This window comes from Dicentrarchus labrax, unplaced genomic scaffold (genome assembly GCF_905237075.1).
Source record: "Dicentrarchus labrax unplaced genomic scaffold, dlabrax2021, whole genome shotgun sequence".
Classification (NCBI taxonomy): Eukaryota; Metazoa; Chordata; class Actinopteri; family Moronidae; genus Dicentrarchus; species Dicentrarchus labrax.
The window spans coordinates 3979704-3998268 of record NW_026136719.1 but is presented as its reverse complement, the minus strand read 5'-3'; the positions used below and the strand labels follow the sequence as shown (position 1 = coordinate 3998268).

The window sequence follows — 18565 nt, the reverse complement described above, 5'->3', positions numbered from 1 at the left end:
GTGTCTGGGATCAGAACAAAAAAGGTTGTTCTATTTCAAAGAAAAATTTGGTGTCGTAGACCCAGTTGAATATGTTTTAGATTTGCCATTAAAGAAAACCTTTGTTTATGTTCCAGTTCTAAAAACGCTGCAGAGATTGTTAAATAGGGGTGACGTTATTGACAAAGTTACAAGACTTTATTTGAGGGATCACATTTCAAAGAGAACCCACTTCTGTCTGGGAAGATCAGAGTATTTCTTTGGGTCTCTAGTTTGATGACTTTGAAGTCTGTAACCCTTTAGGCACCTCAAGAAAAAAACAAACTGTGTGCAATATACTGGGTAAGAGCAAATTTACCTGTTAAATGCAGATCATCATTGTCTAGCATATACCTTGCTCTCCTGTGTAAAAGTGTTGATGCTAAGACATTTGGATATGAGAGGATTGTAGAACCACTTTTGAGAGATCTCCAACTGCTTGAAAACCAAGGGATTTACATTAGCAGGTTGGGAATCAGTATTAAGGGTACATTTTTGTATGTATCATCTGATAATTTGGGAGCACATTCTTTGCTGGTTTTCAGGAGTCCTTTAATGTTGACAAGTTTTGACGTTTTTGTTTAGCCAGTCGTAGTGATATTCAGAGTTGTTCTGTGCAAAAAAAGTCATTTTTATTGAGAACCAAAGAGTCCTATAATGAGAAGGTTTGCAGGTTGAGTGAGAACGAGAACTTGAAAAGTGTTGACGGAGTGAAAAGAGACTGTGTATTAAACAAATGATCTTACTTTCATTGTATAACAGTGTTTCCTCCTGACTTTTTACACTACCTTTTAGAAGGTATTGTTCCTTTGGAGCTCTGTTTGTGTTTGAAAAAATTCATTGGACAGAAGTACTTTACATTGGATTATTTAAACACTGTCATACAGCGCTTCCCCTATAAATTTTCTGACAGAACTAACCGTCCACAGAAACTTTCAGAAAAAGTACTTGAATGCAACTATTGGAGGCAATGGCCATGAGAATTGGACTCTTTTGAGGTTGCTGCCTCTACTCATAGGTGACGTTGTTCCTGAAAATGATGATGCATGGTCTGTGATTCTGGACCTTAAAGACATTGTGGAACTCTTGGAATCCTCCACCTTTTCAGATGAAAGCTTGTGTTACCTTGATGCCAAAATAAGTGAACACAGGAAGCTGTTACTGAATGTGTTTCCAGGCCTGAAACTGAAACCTAAACACCATTTTCTGGAGCACTATGCTCATTTAATTCGCTGCTTTGGACCACTTGTTCGTTTTGAGGCTAAACATAGCTTTTTCAAGAAAGTGGTTCGTGATGTAAATAATTTCAAAAGCATTCTATTGACTCTGTCCCTCAGACATGAACTTATGTTGGCATACTACCTGGACATGCCCAGCCTGTTTAAACCAACGAAGTAAAAGGAGTATCAAATGTTTCACTGGACATTCTGGCCTCTTCTGTCAAGCAAGTGATTGAGAAGAAATGTAGAAATCTGAGCAGTGTATCTCTGGCCACAACTGCATACATACATGGAACAAGATATACCAAGGGAATGTTTGTGTCAGTTGGAAGCACAAGTGGACTTCCTGACTTTTGTAAGATTGTCCATGTGTTGCTTGTATGCAACAAGCTATTCTTTCTTCTGGAATCTTTCTCAGCCTGGTATTTGGAGCACCTCAGGTGTTACGAAGTCTGCAAGAAAGACCCTGCTCAACTGATGCAGTGTTTCCCATTAATTACTGAGACTGTGGCGGCCCGCCACGGTCTAATTTGTCCCACCACAGTCTCAGAATGAACCGAAAAAAATTCTTACACTTCTCATAATAACATAAAAGATCTGTAACTTGTGTTTCGCGCCGCTGCTTCAGCAAAGACTCCCAGTCCACTTTTATTTTCAGTGGAAAAACAACATTTTAAGATAAAAAGAAATCTTTAACATTTCCCAAATTAAAAATACGAGAGTGTCCTTGATAATTCTACAAAACGACGGTTCATGTTAAGGCCATCAGTTAGAATTATATCTCCGTCGATTAGGAGAAATAAAGTTGTTTTCGTTTGTAATAATTTATTCATCAAAATTTCTTTGTATTTGTCAATCAATATTAAATATTATTATATATGCCTTCTCTTTCAACAAGACTCACATTATTCCCTTTTTGTCTGGCGATAGTTTATAGTGGTTGCTAAGCAACCCATTAAGGCGCGCACCGAAAAGACACGGAACGAAGAAGAAGGAGAAGGAGAAAAAGAAGAAGAAGAAGAAGACGACGACGATGAAGACGCATGGTTAGCAGGTTTGTTACAGTGTTTGTGAATTATGTACGTGATAAAACAATAATGATCATAAACAAAAGCGACAGTTGCAAACGTGACATTAATATGTTCGTTATTTGTGATAGATATCTGAAATTAAACTGAATGAATAAAGTACATAACATGACGCCATGGTGATGAGTTTCCATTGTTCTGTATTGATTCAGGCTCATCATGGCTGAGACATCAACTTATTTTGCAATCAGAATAATGTTTCAGTGTAATTTTGTAATGTTGCAATATGAATCCTGTTCATTTATTTATTTATGTTTATATTTGAATAGGTCAATATGGTGAAAATAAAAAAAAACAGACCTTTCGTCACTGTGAAAAGTTACCCCTCAAAAGGAAAGTCAACGGTGTTGAGGAGATTTTTGAAAGGGAGGACCCCTTTGCCCCCAAAGCCCACTGAGGTTGGTTGCTGCTTGTTTGCACCACCAGCTACTGGCAGGGACTTACATGAGGAGCATGAAAGTGGTACCAGCAGCAGCAGCAGCCAGAAGAAGCTGGATACCGTGGAGGCCTGGAAGAGGACAAGAGAGACACTTCTCGGTGTGAGTGCAGAGCTCTTCTGTCCTCCTGACACTGCAGCCTGCACAGTGTGTCAAGTTTCCCTCAACAGTGAGGATGTTGAAATCTGGCGATGCAGTGACTGTGGCAGTGAAACATTCTTCTGTGCTGTCTGTGTCCAGACTGTTCATGAAGCCTCTGCTGTAGTGCATATGCTTGAAAAGTGGGAGGTTTGTGCTATTCAATATTTTTCTCCATTTTGCAAATGTTTAAACAAAAGGCATTTTTGTATCTCTGACAGTGTATTTTCAGTTTCCTAAAAAGAATTGTCCTAGAGTAGTACAGAATAGAGTGTGTATATAATACTTACCTTAGATAATGATGCCAAAATAAACTTTAATGTCTTCACTCTGTATTCTTGTTTCATAATGTACTGTGCACTAAAAAGTTTGTATTGTGATCTTTCTATTTAAGGAAGGTGAATTTCATTAAACTGTTCCTGTAGGCTTTAGGTGGCATTGGACAAGGAAGGATGGCCATCAATGTGACACGTCATATGCACGTCAAATAAAACAGTTTTATCAGCAAGGTAAATAATACAGTACATCAGAAACAGTTACATCCACCCTGCACAAAAAGAAAAGTTGCTAAAAACTACAGCGTTTAACAGCTATTCTGTCATGAATTGTAGGAAGGACTCATGATGTTTGGATGCAGTTCTGCCACTGTGAGATGGAAGTTGCGACACTTGTACGTTATGGCCTTTGGCCAGCCACAGTGAAGCAGCCTCAAAGTGCCATTTCCCTGAAGCTGATGGACATGATCTGCCGCTTACAGCTGGAATGTGGTGCATCACTGAAGGGTTTATGTGCTGCAATTCAGGGTTCCTCAGGTCCCTCCAAGGTTTGTTTATTAGTAGCTTCTGTCAATATATTCCTCTTTCACGATCACCTACATGCAAGGTTCCAATTTGAAAAACACCTTTTTATAACTGTCCTATTGTGATTATGATCATTTGCCTTATAGTGCCAAGACCTTTATGGAATACTTGTCAATGAGTCCTTTGAGGAATACAGACACTTCAGATACCAGATGTCTACACTGCGCCATCTTGGACCTGATACAACAGATGGGACACACTGTCCTCTCTGTCAGAGGTATGATGTATTCATGTGCAAAATTAGGAATGTTGTATTTAAAGCATTAATAGTTTGTGAAATGATAACACAATTAATTAATGAATTATTAATTAATTAAACAACAATTAAGACTAGTCAAATAATATTATCTGAAAGATCAGCATTCAGGCATATCATGGTCTGGATTACAAATGTTCCACTACACAGCATTTACTCTTACTGCACAATAACTGGATTTGCTTTTCTGGCTTCATGATCAAGAAAAAAAATGTTATGTTTAGTTTGGAAGTTGTCACAGATACCTAATGGCATACTTTAACTCTGACTGTCACTTATTATAGAATGATGGATGTCTGGTTCTTGCTGCGGATGGACTATTTGGACTTCCGAGGAAGAAATCGTCTGGAAGTAGTCTTGAAGGACCGAAGCACTTCAACCGATTCTTTTGCTCTCAAGATCTTGTTGATGCTTTTATTGGAGAGAACAACATTCTTCTGAGGAGGTAAAATTTATATATTTGTATTTAATACCTTCCTCCTTCATTACTGGGATGTAAAAATCTACTAAGTGTTAATGCAACATGGATTTGTTCACACATTTACCCTAGAAAAAATAATCTTTACATTTCTTGTATGTTTAGGACATATGATCAAATAGTGATTTCATCTCTCTTGCAGAGAAGTCAGATCAACTTTTGATTGTTATTTTCATGCTAATGGAATGATATGCGTAATTAGTGATCATGAATGTACTGGAGAGGCAAAATCTTGCCCTCCGTTGTCAATGCAAAATGTTAAGTGGAATCATACACCTACTGTGTGGACACTGATGAAGAGCCAGGAATAAATATGAATGTGTTCTTTGAAATGTATGCAATATATCAGTTATATTTATATATAACCAATAATACAAATGTGTTTGCAGTGTCATTTGAAAGAGTAATGCATGGCCAGCAATGTGAAGATAAAACATATACACCAACTTTTACAGGGTTGTGTCAGCTTTCAAGCAGGTAGTGCACTCAGGTCAAAGGTGAAGAACTCCAAATTGGATGAGACGGGTGTTTTTGGCATATCCTGTAAGCATGAACATCCACGTCGCTTTCTTAGTCTGAAGAGAGGTGAAAGGTAAATCCTAAGCTTGCACTTGCACATAATAATGTGGTGTTATGGTGGCCTGTTTTAATATGAAATCTGTTTTTTCTTTTAGCCTTTCGAATGCTGTCTACCTGCTAAAGGAACTGCAAGAACAGTTTGGGACAAGCAAAAAAATTGTCTTCATGTATGATATTGCTTGCAAATTAAAACCTCACTTGCAGGTAATTTTTTTATGCATCTTTTATTGCTTGTCTTCCAATATCTATATAGGTATTCTAGATAAGCAAAACTACTACTTCACATATATGTTTATGTAAGGCAAATACTATACTATACTGTACTGTATATGTATGTATATAATTTTTTGTTTCTGTTTCCCACAGAAGTTTTATCCAGATCTTCTGACAAAGAAGCTGACATTTGCTGTTCCTGCGTTCCATGCTTATGGACATGATGTTGCTTGTCAGGTTGTCATCATCATTTTTTGACTGTTAAAAGCTATGCTAGGCAGTTTATCACTTATTGAAATGATAAACTTCTGATTTTGTTTTGATTCTGTTTTGTAGATTTCATACAGCTGTAGGAATGTTGAAGGTGCAGGTTTAGCTGATGGAGAACAGCTGGAACGACTGTGGTCATACCTACGCCGTTTTGGTAAGGTGACTAAGGAAATGACACCATCACACAGAGTTGACCTGCTGACTGATGCTTTGCTGCACTACAGCTCAAAGATAAGAAACAGCCAAGGTAAAGGTGTAGTGTGTGTCTTTGACTCTCTCTCTCATGTCATTGTATACATGTTTCTTGAAGATGCTTTAACAATGTACAAACAACTTTTTAAGCAGTTATTATCTTTATCTGTTTAATATATTCTTTTGATCAAACTTTGTCTGGTTTGTAAAACAATTTATATGCTATGAAGACAAATACGACAATAATATAATGTCTTCCTTATTAAATCAATTTAAAGCAAAAGCCCTGGCTCTCAAAGCTGCAAAGGTCAACTCAGTTGAGGATGAGGCAAATGCAGAGATGGCTGAAATCATGAAACATACAAGTAAAACACAAAATGCATTGTAGGTTGGAAAAAAGTGTTGAAAAAGAGAAAAGTATTTAAATGTTATGAGGATAATTTTACTAATAATATACTTTCAGGTTTCAAAGTATTTAAGTATGTTATGTTTTTGTTTCAAGGCCTCACACAGCAAGATATACAAGTCTGGGCAAGCCAGTACCAGACAGAGGCCAGGCAGTCTGCAGAGTGGACCTGGGAAGAGGACTATGTCCGAAAACTGACGGAGCACCAGGAACTGTGAGTTTTTACAGCAACAAATGTTTAAGATATTCTAACTGCTTGAGAGGAAATTACAAATAACCTCTCTGTGTAGCTCAATACCACAGATAGTCTCCATAATGACAATTAAATTGAATCTACGCCTTCTAAACATAATGACATGGTAGTAGGGCTGGGCGATCAAATGACAAAGATATATATCACAAAACAACTTTTCCTCTATAGAAATATGAGACATGGTCGATATAATGTCAATAGATTAAATTAATCCATATTTTGACAGACAATACCAATGATCATGATGAGAGTTGCGTTGCATGTGGCTGGAATAGAGCCATGCCAAGTTAGGTTAAACCACGCAGTACAAGAAAAGGCACAGCACACTTAAACAGAAGTCATTTTAAATAAACCTGTCTGTTTAGCACTATTGATTTTAACAAACAGTTTTAGCGTCAGGAGCTAGCAGAGGCAGAGAGGCCAAGACCCGGTTACAGGCCGCTGCTGTGGACAGGTTCAGTAACGGCGCTAGCAGAGAACCTCACCAATTTTGAGCCATTTTCAACACATGAAATGTTCATTTTTATCAATTTGGTGCCAATGTCAATATTAACAGCACCATTGATGTGTTTCATCATAGTACAGTTATATATAATTTAGTTAACACCTCAAAAAACACATTTAAGTGTTTAGTACCTCTTTAAAGCCCGATAAGAAACAGAGTAAAGTGCACTGCAAATCATGTCATGTAATGCATGAACGACCAGCAAATTTAATGGTCTGTTCAACTTTTGACAGTAAAGTAATATTCTAATCAAAAATAACCTTCTGATATATTCAAGTCTCACTTATGAGTAACAGTACGCTTGATCTAATGACTGGTCAAATTTTTGATATTGAATTTTTGTGATTGGATTTCACCCATATTGCCCAGCACTACCTGGTAGTTCTGCTGCACTTTTTTTGTTTAACCAGTAGCACTCAGAGAGCACAAACCCCCGCCAGAGCAGCACAGTTTGCCCTCTGCAACACTTCCAAACAAAACAACACAATCACCAGCAGAAATATAACTTCCTTGGCTGAGTTAAGAATCATAAATGCAATATGCAGACTGCAATTCCAATATTATTTCTGTTTTAACAATACCTTGTTTTTCCCAGACAAGGCTTGAGCAGTGAGACAGCCAGCTGCACTCGGGATGTCACAACACGTCTTGATAAGTAAGTATAACTTTACTTGGATCCATGGATGTGAGGGTAAACAGTGAACAGTGATGGTGTTGATATTAACTGGAAATGCTTAAGTCTAAGTTAGGTCAATCAAAAGCTGTATTTTGAAAATTAAAAACTGAAAATGTTGGAATTTGTTTTTGAAATAAGCCTACAATTAGTTTGTTCCTACTCCTACGTTCAAACATGACTAACTAACGTCGCTACATCTGTAGCTATGCAGAAATGTATTTTATCTTAATCCATTCATCAATAATATTATATTGCATAACCAAGACATGTATTTTATATGTGCTACTTTCAGATTAGAGAAGGAAATAAAGACGATTGAGAAGCAACATGCCCTCCAAGAAAGATGGATTCTGACAAGTGAATCGTGTCTCCACATCCAAAGTGCTATAGAAGACAAGAAAAGACAGAACTCACTGCAGGCCATTTATAGACTTGTCTTAGAGCGTAGGTTTTTGTTCGGCCTTGTGAGAAAATATGTAGGTACAGTAGATATATGAAATGTGACATTTGGTAAACATTTCCTTTCATCCATGAACTTGAATCAACCATTTGTTTTGCAGATGGACAGAAAATTGCCATCAAACTTTCAAAGAAGATCTCTTCGATATGCCAGAAGATAAAACAAAAGGTGAAAGACTTCAACATTGCCACCAGAGCAGTCAACCAGCCACATGCCTTGGAGTACCACGATGTGATTCAAATCGACAGCCCCATCTGGTCAACCCTTACCACCACAAAAATGGATAACCTACCTGTCAAACAGCAACTCTTCTTGTTGTGGAATACAACAAGAAGGGCAAATGAAGAGAGGGCATGCTTGGTGGAAGAGTGCAAATCAGCAAAAACATTCTATGAAAAGCAGCTCTTTCAGATTGACAAATACGCCCAGCCAGAATGTCAGTCCTCAACTAGACAGGACCGAGACACAGCTGCAGCTTTGCGCTGTAAGAGGAGAGAATTTTCAGAGCATCTCTCACAGTTTGCAAGTCTCCTCACAGCAATGACGACAGATATTACTTTTGTAAACAGTGAAGAATCTGATACTGATGAAGAGGAGGATGATGAGTATGAAGACGAAGGCGATGAGGTGGAGGACGAGGAGGAAGAGGTTCAGGGACATTAATAATTAATTAATAATAATTAATAATAATAATAATAATAACAGTCTCAGCTCAGTGGAAACTTCCCTGAAGCCTTGCAATAACTGTAATACTGTTGATCGATTGTTAGGTGTCATCTTGTTAATCACCTTGTTATAGAACAGCATGTTAAGTGTGTATATATATATATATATATATATAGTGTTAAGTACTGAATTTGACCTCTAAACTTTTGAATGCACATGTCCAACTGTTCAATGTTTCAGTGCACCTGTAAAGGTCATAGTGCATTTTAGGCACTTTCTGGGTTTTTTTTTGTTTGTTTTTCTGTGTGACAGGATTTATAGAAATAAGGTCAGGCCAATCTTAATACAAATGTGTTGCAAAGTAAAATGTTTTACTGAAGTGTGAGCGAATAGCACTATGACACAACTATAGGACACAATGGGTTTTTATGCACTATTCCTATTAAATGGAAATGTCATTGTTATGTATGCCATGCTTTTAAGCCTTTAAGATGAAATTTAAAAAAACTGTGTTCAATCCTACACTTTCTTCATTCAAGTTTTGTTCCAAGTATCATGAGAATATTGAATTGTGTATTGAGTTACACCCCTACCAATCACAGGTCATACAGTGAAAGCTTAACTTACAGTGAACAATAATAAAAAATAATAATACTGAAAACATATTTTCTGTTGTGCGACTACTAAAAGGATGCAACAATTAGCTGCTGAGAGGGCTGTACAGGGAGATCTGTCCGACACGCTGTGTCCAAAGCAGGAACATGAATTAAGATCAAAGTCTTAGATGGCATTTATTTCTATGTTCATAAAACACTGATGCTCTGCAGCGATGTGGCTAAACTGGACAAAAGCCAGTCAACAGAAAGTATCGGCACCCTACCTCACCCTCTCCCTGTATCAGGCAACCATTCGGCCCCCTGTGACACACACAGCTCCACACACACACACACACACACACACACACACACACACACACACACACTTGTGATTCAGTCCTTTCTGAATAACGGCTTCAGCTATCATCTGATTCATCTGGAGAGAGATATCTTTACACATGAAACTGTACACACAGGGCCTGATTTACTAAAGGTTTGCGTGTGCAAACTTGACATGGGGTTAAAGTGTCTATAAATGGCCATATTATGTGAATGGGAAAATATGAAATATGAAACACGAAGTGGTTTATGGGGAAAATTAGCTCTGAAATGGTCCAAATGTTAAAGTGTGACTTTGTATAAGACAAAAATCAATATCATGAATACATTTGACCAATAAATACCCCTTAAAAGATGTTTGACTGATTTCATCCAGCTTGTCCTGAAAAGAGGTCTTTGTATGTACACTTGAGACAGCCATGGCTTTGAACCAAATGAAAATTAAACTTTGTCGTAGGACAACAGTGATGATATCATTGGAAAGGTCTTGACCTAGGGAGTAACATATGTCAGTATGAGAGTTGTAGGCGGTTCCTGCTCCCCAGGTGTGCCCTTTGAACCGTGTACCTGAGACACATTTGAAGGCTTATTGTTCAACAACAAAACATGCTACAGACATGGGGTCAACGGTTTTGGAAAAGTATCGAGCTCTACTATAATACCCGAAGGCAAACCAATAGTGGTGCCATTTACTAGTGTTGAAACCTGGAAAAAACATGATTTTACCCTCTTATCAATAACAAAGATGAAATCTGACCAAACAGGTGTGCTCCCCACCCCCAAAAACCCATACGAAGTTTGCTAACTTCATGGTCACAATTTTACATAATAGAGATTATACATCAGAACTACAAACTCTATGGCGCAGCACACTGTTGTGTATTGTAACTCGGAAGAAATTGTAGTTCCCTAATCCTTCTTCCGGATTAGGGCTAGGATGTAGATATTAGGGTTCAGAAAACATATATCCGCTCATTTTTCAACAGGAAAAGTATAACCCCAACATATATGTTTATAACGTGAGCTAAGATATGTTATAAAAAGTAAACATAAACATTTATTAGTGCTATTTTTGACGTGTTTCCAGCTGTTCTGTCTCGCCGACTAAAAGGGGTGTGTTCAATGGCATAACGTGTTCAGTAACGTTTCAAAACAGATCTTCCTTTCTTGTTATCAAGCGTTAATATATTTTTTATACATTTTATAATGTGGCTTCCAGTTACAAGTTACGTGCAGCTCAGCGCACCTGCAATTGGAAGAATTAATAATAAACGTTAGTAGTTTCAGGTTAATAGTAGTTGACTATTTGGCTAGTGAACATACCCCAAGGTGGTCCCAATCTAGTCTCAATACACAACACTGATGTCACAGACAGTAAAAGTTAAGTTTATTGAACGATCATCATATACACAACTGATAAGATATATAGCATAAAGCCTAATATATTGTATATAAAATAAACGTATCCGGCAAGTAAACATTGCAGAAGTTGTAAACATGTCCATGGTAACAGCAAGCTCCACCAATCAGACATCGCTGTTACACTTTAGGATTGTGGGTAATGTAGTGCTTCTCCATGAAGACATCGCGAATAAAAGATGTTCTTCTTGAAATAAGACTGATATAATACGAATTCCTTTCTTTACCTACGTCCTGTTGTTTTTCCTGTCATGTGTTAGGTTAGGATAGGTTGATATGCTAGGTGAAGTCATATAGTATACTGTGTTACCTAATGTAGCCCATCTACAGTAATCTAGGATTTAGTGAGGTTACACAGATACTGGCAGGTTGATGTTAAAAAATAATAGCCTAAAGCACTGTTTTTTATTTTAATAAATACATTTTTCATGTTGTATAACAATTCCCACGGTAATGGTAACGGTCCCATGTCATTTTTTCTGTTTGTGAATCCACCTTCTTAACATATGCCTATGTGAATGTGCATTTTATAAAAAATATAGCAATAACATTCTTATAACAATAATATACTTTATTGTACATTTAATTTAACAGTAAACAAAGGTAAGGAATAATCAAAATCATTCTGTGTGACATTTAGCACACATGTTCCTCTTGAACCCACAAGCAGTGTGTGACCATCCATGGCACACCAAGCACTGTGACCATGATCGCCACTTCCTCTTCCTATTCTTATCTGGGTCGTAAAAATCTGCTCCACACACACTGCAGGCATTGCTTGTACCTTTGAATGGAAACCAAATAACAGATATCAGTTCATTCTACTGTTTTATTACTATGACAGGATACATACTTGATAGTACTGTCAAGCATTAGTTTAACAGTCCTTCTCTATCCATAATTTCATAAATGCAGACCAAAGGACATAGATTGCAAAAAAAAAAGGCTATGTTGATATGTCATGGTATATGGTGAGAGTAGATATATGAATATATTTCCATTTTTCATGTCATTGCATACATGCTAATTTTGCTAGGTTCCCTTTTCACAGTGGTTGCAAATAATTAAATATAGTTAGTATAATCTGAGTGTTAATGTCATGCACAGATAATTAGATGAGATGTGCACCTTCGATAATGGGTACAGCTTCTGCGACAGCTTCCTCAACTGAAGAATGTAGGGGCTTTGCTGCTGCACCTAAAAATACAGATGTAGACAATTTGCAGATGTCTTAGCTTTACATACATTAATGAAATCACATTATTTTCTACACAGAGATGATGACACGGAGTAGTGTCATCATCACAGCCCACACATTGTAATGCATTACATTGTAAACTTTAAACATAAACAGGCCACGAAAGAAAGGAAGTATCCTAAAATTTGCCATTATAATGATTGATTACTATTCCCAATTTTTTTCTAGTTTTCTTAGACACTTACCATTTTCATACATGGACTCAAATATTTCCTCCACTGTCATTGTCTGAGTACAAGCACCGGCAACCTCAGCTAAATGCACAGACACATTAAAAATAGATATATAAACAAACAACAGTCATATTTAATTAGTAATATTTTACAGAATAATGTATATTTGCCCATTTAGGACATTTTCAAGTTTAAAAAGGAATACATACTATTTGTGTCCATCACAGTGCTGGTGGGTTGTGATGTCGTGCCTAGGTGGTTGACAAAAAAAAAGGGAAAAGAAGGTCACAAACAACGGTTAAAGAGATGAAAATAATGAGTCAGGAAAGTGGTGCATGGCGTTAGGTTCTGAAACACATTAAAACAGTTTTGTTGTTAAATGGGGACTACTGTTATAATGTCATACATCTTTCAAAGTTAAAGATGTGTCAGTGAGAGGTACTTCACTACAATTTTAAGAAGCTGTCACTGATAGGATTTTCTGTCATACCTTGTGGTACAAATTGGACTGCATCCACTTGAGTTTCTGGTGAAACAGGAAACACATTTAAGGAAAGTGGCATTAACAAATATCAAATATAATCTATGGACTACTATTTGTACTGTAATAGCCTAAACCTAGAAAACCTACTTATCTGGAATGATATTTGCTCTGCTGCCTTCAAAATCATCTCCAGCTGCTTCCGTCCATAAAATGAAGGCTTCTTCAGTGTGAAGTCATTTGGCAGCCCCTTAACCTCTATATCCAGCGTCTGGTTAACCAGTGCCTGGTATGGAAGTCGTCCAGAGCTGCCTGCAGCACCTTTAAAAGATCAAAATAAAACTGTTTGGACAAATTCACCGCATAAATGCTGTAAAAATATATAGGATATGCATTGAGGTCAATTTGTGCACAGCAAAAATCATCTTCAACAAGTATAAGTCATCATGACTAGAGCATTTCATATAATATACAAAGTCAACAGACAAATAAACAAAATAGGCAAGACACTCAATTAGAAAGACCTTTGCATCTACTTCATATTCAATCATTAAAAAACTAAGTATACAAGATACAGATCAGGATCAGGTCACGTCCATATCAAACTTCAGACTGAGGAAAAAGTGATCTCAGTAACATCGATGGTAACATGACTAATGAAACTATAGCGTAAGTTCAGACAGAAAGATCCTTCATTGCATGCACAATCATGCTTCCCTCTCTCTCCGGCTCTCAGCTGATCAGGAGCGTCCCTCTAAATGTTAAACCAATCAGATCATGCCACAAGTCATCTATCATCCAATCACACAGTATCTGTCAAACTTTAAGAGCTCATTAATTTCTCCCTCTCCGCCAGCTGCCGTCATTTTCACCTCAATGCTCATTTCACCTCCTGGCATCATCTGGCGTAGTTTCCCCAGAGGTTCTTCTTCCATCATCAGTCACCCCTCTCCATCTTAAAATGTTGTTTTTCCACTGAAAATAAAAGAAAATGCAGCCATTTAGATTTTTCCGCAGACCAGTGAAACACGACAGTAACGTGACTACTCTGCTGGATAACACACCTTCTGTACCTGCTGGGCTTGAATAGTATTGGATCAGCCAGATGAATGGGTGATAACTCCCTCCTGCACCTACTAGTAGGTAGAGTAGGCCCCTACTGGCCCCTATCTGTGGGATGATTGTATCAGGATAACGCTTATTCAATGGTATGGTAACAGTCAAATCGGGTGGCAAAGCGCGGGCCAGGTTAAACTTTGGGCACCGGGCCAAACCAAAACCCCGCGGCAAGTGCAGCTCAAACCTCTTTGTGTCTGATTGGCCATTAGACTTTGGTCAAGAAATAAACTGTAGTAACAGTGGAACATTACTTCTTTATATCAGAAGAGACAGCTTCTCCAGGAAGGGGCAGCAAGAGAGACAGCCTCCGCTGTCTCAGTGAAAAAAGTATTGCATTTTTTCATTTTCTGATTTCAAGATTGATCGCAGGAACAACTACCGCAATCAGCCTTGAGCTTGATGAAAGCACAGATGTTTCCCTGCTTTGTCAGCTTGATCTGCACATCAGGTATGACCATAAATTTGGCAGACCCCGCTTACTCAGTTTTGTATAAATTTTCTGCGTGAATTATGCATACTTCTGGTTTCACACCCTGGTTCTACTGTAGTTGGAGTAATAGCAGCTAGTAAAGGTGTGAATAACATTATCAGGGATGTGATTTTTCCTGCTTTATCAGGAATACATTTTTTATTTAATCAAGATTCCTGTTTTCCTTCTTTTTGAGTTTTCTTCAAACCCCTTATCATGCTATACCTAATGCGGTTTTTGTTTCATTCAGATACCTGGATAAAGAGGGACTGGTTTTTAACCAGTTCCTCGACATTGTGACAGTCAGTGATGGCAAGGCTGATACCATTGTCACTGCTGTGAAAGCTGTCCTGCAGAACAAGCAGGTGCCAACAGAGAAACTCTGCGGGCTTGGCACTGATGTTTTTAAGAAAGAAATGTATGTGTAGTTTGCCTTGTTGTGTTATTTGACATGTAAACACAGTGCGTGTAAATGGGGTTGCTAAGCAGCTGACCGACAGCTTCCCCATGATCGTTGCCGTGGCCTGTGCCGCCCACCGCCTTGCCCTGGCCTGTAAGGATGCATCAAATGATGTGAAATACATGGAGACCTTCCTGGACCACCTGCAGGAACTACACTTGTTATTCCATCACAGTGCAAACTGGACAGCAGCACTGAAGGCAGCGGCTATCACCCTGGGACTGTCTGACTTGAAGATGAAGGTATATTGTTTATTACATATCATTCACAGTTGGTATTTCCCATCTAATCAGTACTAACCAGTATTGTAAGTCTATACTAACGTAACACTGGATTATTATTTCCAGGACGTAAAAGACACAAGGTGGCTATCTCAGCACCTGGCCATTGAGATACTCCAAAGAAATCTCACAGCTGTGCTTGCCACATTGGCAGAGGAGGCAGAGCTTAAACAATGCCCAATCGCCAAGGGCCTGTACACCTTTTGTGCGACCTACAGGTTTGTGGCATCGGTGTACCTCCAGGCTGACATATTGCCACATCTAGCACGGCTTTCAAAAGTCTTCCAACAGGCAAATGTCAACTTCCTTCAAAAGTTTAAAGTTAAAAAGAAATTATTCAATTTAACCTGCAGACACACTTTTTCACTTAACTCAAAACTTTAAGGCAGCCCTTTCACTCGTGTATTTAAACAACTAATTAGATTTTACAGTGTGGGAGCGATCCGCAGCTATAATCCTGTTTCTGCTTTGTATAATTTGATTCATAGTAATTGACTGGGCACCTATAATCATCTGTTAATCACCTTTATGGATACAATAAAAATAGTTTATGCTGCAATGTATGCAGCACACTGTAAAATCAATGAGGTGAATAAAATTTAAACTTTATTGTGAATATTTATGTCTTGTCCGAGTCATATATTGACATAGAGTTGTGAAGTGGAAGTGGCTGCTGGTTCTGGAATGTTTTTTTTCTAGTATTTGACACTTTTTCAGGTGAAGAAAATGTAGCTTTATATCGAGGGTTTAGTTTGAGAAATTGTTTTGCAATTTGACGGTAACCAATACAAAATCCAGCAAATAATTAAGATTATTATGATGCTAAATTCATAGTAGGGCTGCATGATATGATGAAAAATAATGATAAAAATCATGTGATTATTTTGACAGATACGATTCACAATTAGTGGAAATCATAATTTTTGCATCACAATTTTAATTTTTGCTGAAAACAAAACTATTAAAATAATGATGATGGGACATTTGTTGGGGTCTGTAACAAACAAACATGTTTTCTTGCATGTTAAGAACAAGATTTATAGTACTTGTCACAGATTATACCTTATATTATAAAATTGCAGCTTCTGTGATTTTGATATTAAATGTAGCCATATTGCGATTTCTGATTTTGATAATATTTCAATTAATTGTGCAGCCCTACTTCTTGGTACTAATGTATGAATAATATTACATATGCATAAGAAAAAGCTGTCTTATTTTCTGTATTGTTTAACCAATAACCCTGAACTTATTCAACTGAGTGACAGTTTTACAGTATGGTACACTATTGTGACACTATAGATAATGTGTTATTAGCAACTTCAATCCCAACTAACAGGCAAAATGTATCAAAGAATATGAGACTTTTTCTTAAAAGTTACAGGCTGTGACTTCTTGTATATACGAGCACTGTCAATTTCTTTATGTAAGTCTAGTGTATAGTTCTCTTTATTATGATTACAGCTTGTATCTGAGATCAGATCAGCCTTGGTTACCTTTCTCATGGTGTCACTTTGCTGCTGCAGATATTTTCGAACACAGATCTTAATCTTTTGTACTGATCTGTTGTACTGATCTGTCAAAGTGCTTCAACTGTGACTCACGAAAAATAAATAGGATGTTCACTTCTGGAACCAGGGGTGCTGGAAATAACTCCTCCCACTTCACAACTACTGTATATTCTAAAAGATCACTCTTTGATTATCACATTATCATTTTTTTTCCAGAGCAGATCGTGGAAGTAGTTAAAGAGTGAGCCATCTTGCTTAAAGAAATAATTTGTAGTAAATGTAATGTTTGTGTATTTGCTTTATTTGATTTGATTTAATGAGCGTGGACTGCTCATGCTCAGTTTTACACATTTCCATTTCCTTATGAACAACTGGGACACTTCACATGTACTGTTTATCAAGGCACATTTCTGCTGAGATAAAAGATAAAGGTGATCCACTTACTGTAAAGCTGCAGGTTCAACGGAGACGCACAAAGATTGTTTTTTGTCACATGGCTGAACTTGATGATGGATTGGCCTCAGCAGTAGTCCTGCAAATGAACCATGATGCAGTATTCAAAGTCCTCATTAGAAGTCAATTACAATTCAATAAAAACATGGCAGGGTTCAGTTAAGATTGAGTTATGAGTCTGATTGAGTTGTACCTGTTGAGGGAAGTATTCAGTGTGTGAATTCATGATTTTATGTGTGCCTACATGTTGGTCCACAGGTTTATTCCAAACACTTGTTGCTTGAAGTAGCTTTAATAGCACCAGATTGAGCTTGTGCACCTGTTTTTTTTTTAAAATAAGACATTTTACAAACATGTTTCAGGTAAATTGAGACAATGATAAAAGGTTATTCCAATGAAGCATAGCGCTGGTCTATTCATATTCATAAAAACAAGGACCTCACAGAACAACAAAGTTAGGGCCTATAGCCAACTTTTAAGTAGATAAAGACTAGCCTGCCTGAAGCAAAATGTATCATTGGCTTGTGTGTTTTCTATTATCATGTATTATTATTGTTATGCATTTTTTATGAACCATAAGTGCTACCCTGTATTTTTTCACTGACCTGAAATAGACTGGTGTCCTTGGTACAATACATTTGTGTGTGTGAGAAACTTTCTGTACTCATTCAGTTTAAGGTTTTAAAAACGCACATGGGCAGATCATTATTTGTATTATTATATTTTATAGTGTAGACTGGAATGTTTTTATTTTATATTTTATTTTACCTCTAAAATACCTGCATTTTAATGTTATTTATTGTAGTGGTTATTTATTTCAGTGGAACATTATATTTTATCTTTATTGTGTATCATTTATGTTTGTAACAATTCTTATTCTTTGAGGTGATCACTAATAAAAACATATCAGAGGATTTGATCTCTGCGACGTTGCACTTTCAGTCCAAAATGTCAGCAGCGCATCTGAAAACAAAGTTCCACATACATTTAAAAAAATGTTTCAAGAACAATAGACAAGGCTGTAAAATCACATACAGAATCTGAATTCCGATTACCTCTAAAACACAGGCTGGTAAAACTAGTTCTACTTAATAGTTCATACTGTCAGTAAATGATGTAGATGATAAACAAGGCTTTGCCGTCATTTCCTTGTAGCAGAATATATAAGATGCAGATCTTGGTGATGAAGTGGTACTCGGGAGGATGGCTGCTATCACAGTGCTGCTGCTGCATCTGCTGCTTCTGGTCTCAGCTGCTTCTGCATGGTCCCACTATTCCTACAGGTATAGGT

The 18565-nt window shown here is 37.3% G+C and overlaps 2 protein-coding genes and 3 long non-coding RNA genes across 14 annotated transcripts in view; 3 read left to right on the top strand and 2 right to left on the bottom strand.

The window, feature by feature from the left end:
• LOC127351321 (uncharacterized) overlaps positions 1 to 18565 on the top strand; it is a 61652-nt gene that overhangs the window by 35790 nt on the left and 7297 nt on the right. The window lies entirely within an intron of this gene.
• The window catches only part of LOC127351356 (uncharacterized), a 54014-nt gene that overhangs the window by 32513 nt on the left and 2936 nt on the right, over positions 1 to 18565 (bottom strand). The window lies entirely within an intron of this gene.
• LOC127351364 (uncharacterized) lies at positions 6289 to 7968 on the top strand. The gene is made up of 3 exons (XR_007880880.1): positions 6289 to 6369; positions 7509 to 7568; positions 7882 to 7968. It is a non-coding gene; the product is annotated as an uncharacterized LOC127351364 (long non-coding RNA).
• zgc:113176 (uncharacterized protein LOC554708 homolog) lies at positions 11689 to 17351 on the bottom strand. The gene is made up of 8 exons (XM_051378817.1): positions 17266 to 17351; positions 13871 to 13956; positions 13132 to 13302; positions 12991 to 13026; positions 12710 to 12751; positions 12513 to 12581; positions 12198 to 12266; positions 11689 to 11853 (listed from the first exon to the last, which is right to left on the bottom strand). Exons 2-8 carry the CDS (start codon positions 13917 to 13919, stop codon positions 11690 to 11692), a joined length of 600 nt encoding a protein of 199 aa, XP_051234777.1. The 5' UTR covers positions 13920 to 13956; positions 17266 to 17351; the 3' UTR covers position 11689.
• Positions 14357 to 15926, top strand: LOC127351363 (uncharacterized). Its single transcript, XR_007880879.1, has 3 exons — positions 14357 to 14548; positions 14820 to 15271; positions 15377 to 15926. It is a non-coding gene; the product is annotated as an uncharacterized LOC127351363 (long non-coding RNA).

Excerpts from the sequence above, each read along its gene's own strand:
- zgc:113176 (XM_051378817.1), bottom strand. The coding sequence starts at position 13,919 with ATGATGGAAGAAGAACCTCTGGGGAAACTACGCCAGATGATGCCAGGA. Across the intron at positions 13,303-13,870 it reads ACGCCAGATGATGCCAGGAG|GTGCTGCAGGCAGCTCTGGA; the intron begins GTGAAATGAGCA and ends GATCTTTTAAAG. Across the intron at positions 12,582-12,709 it reads CACTGTGATGGACACAAATA|CTGAGGTTGCCGGTGCTTGT; the intron begins GTATGTATTCCT and ends CTGTGCATTTAG.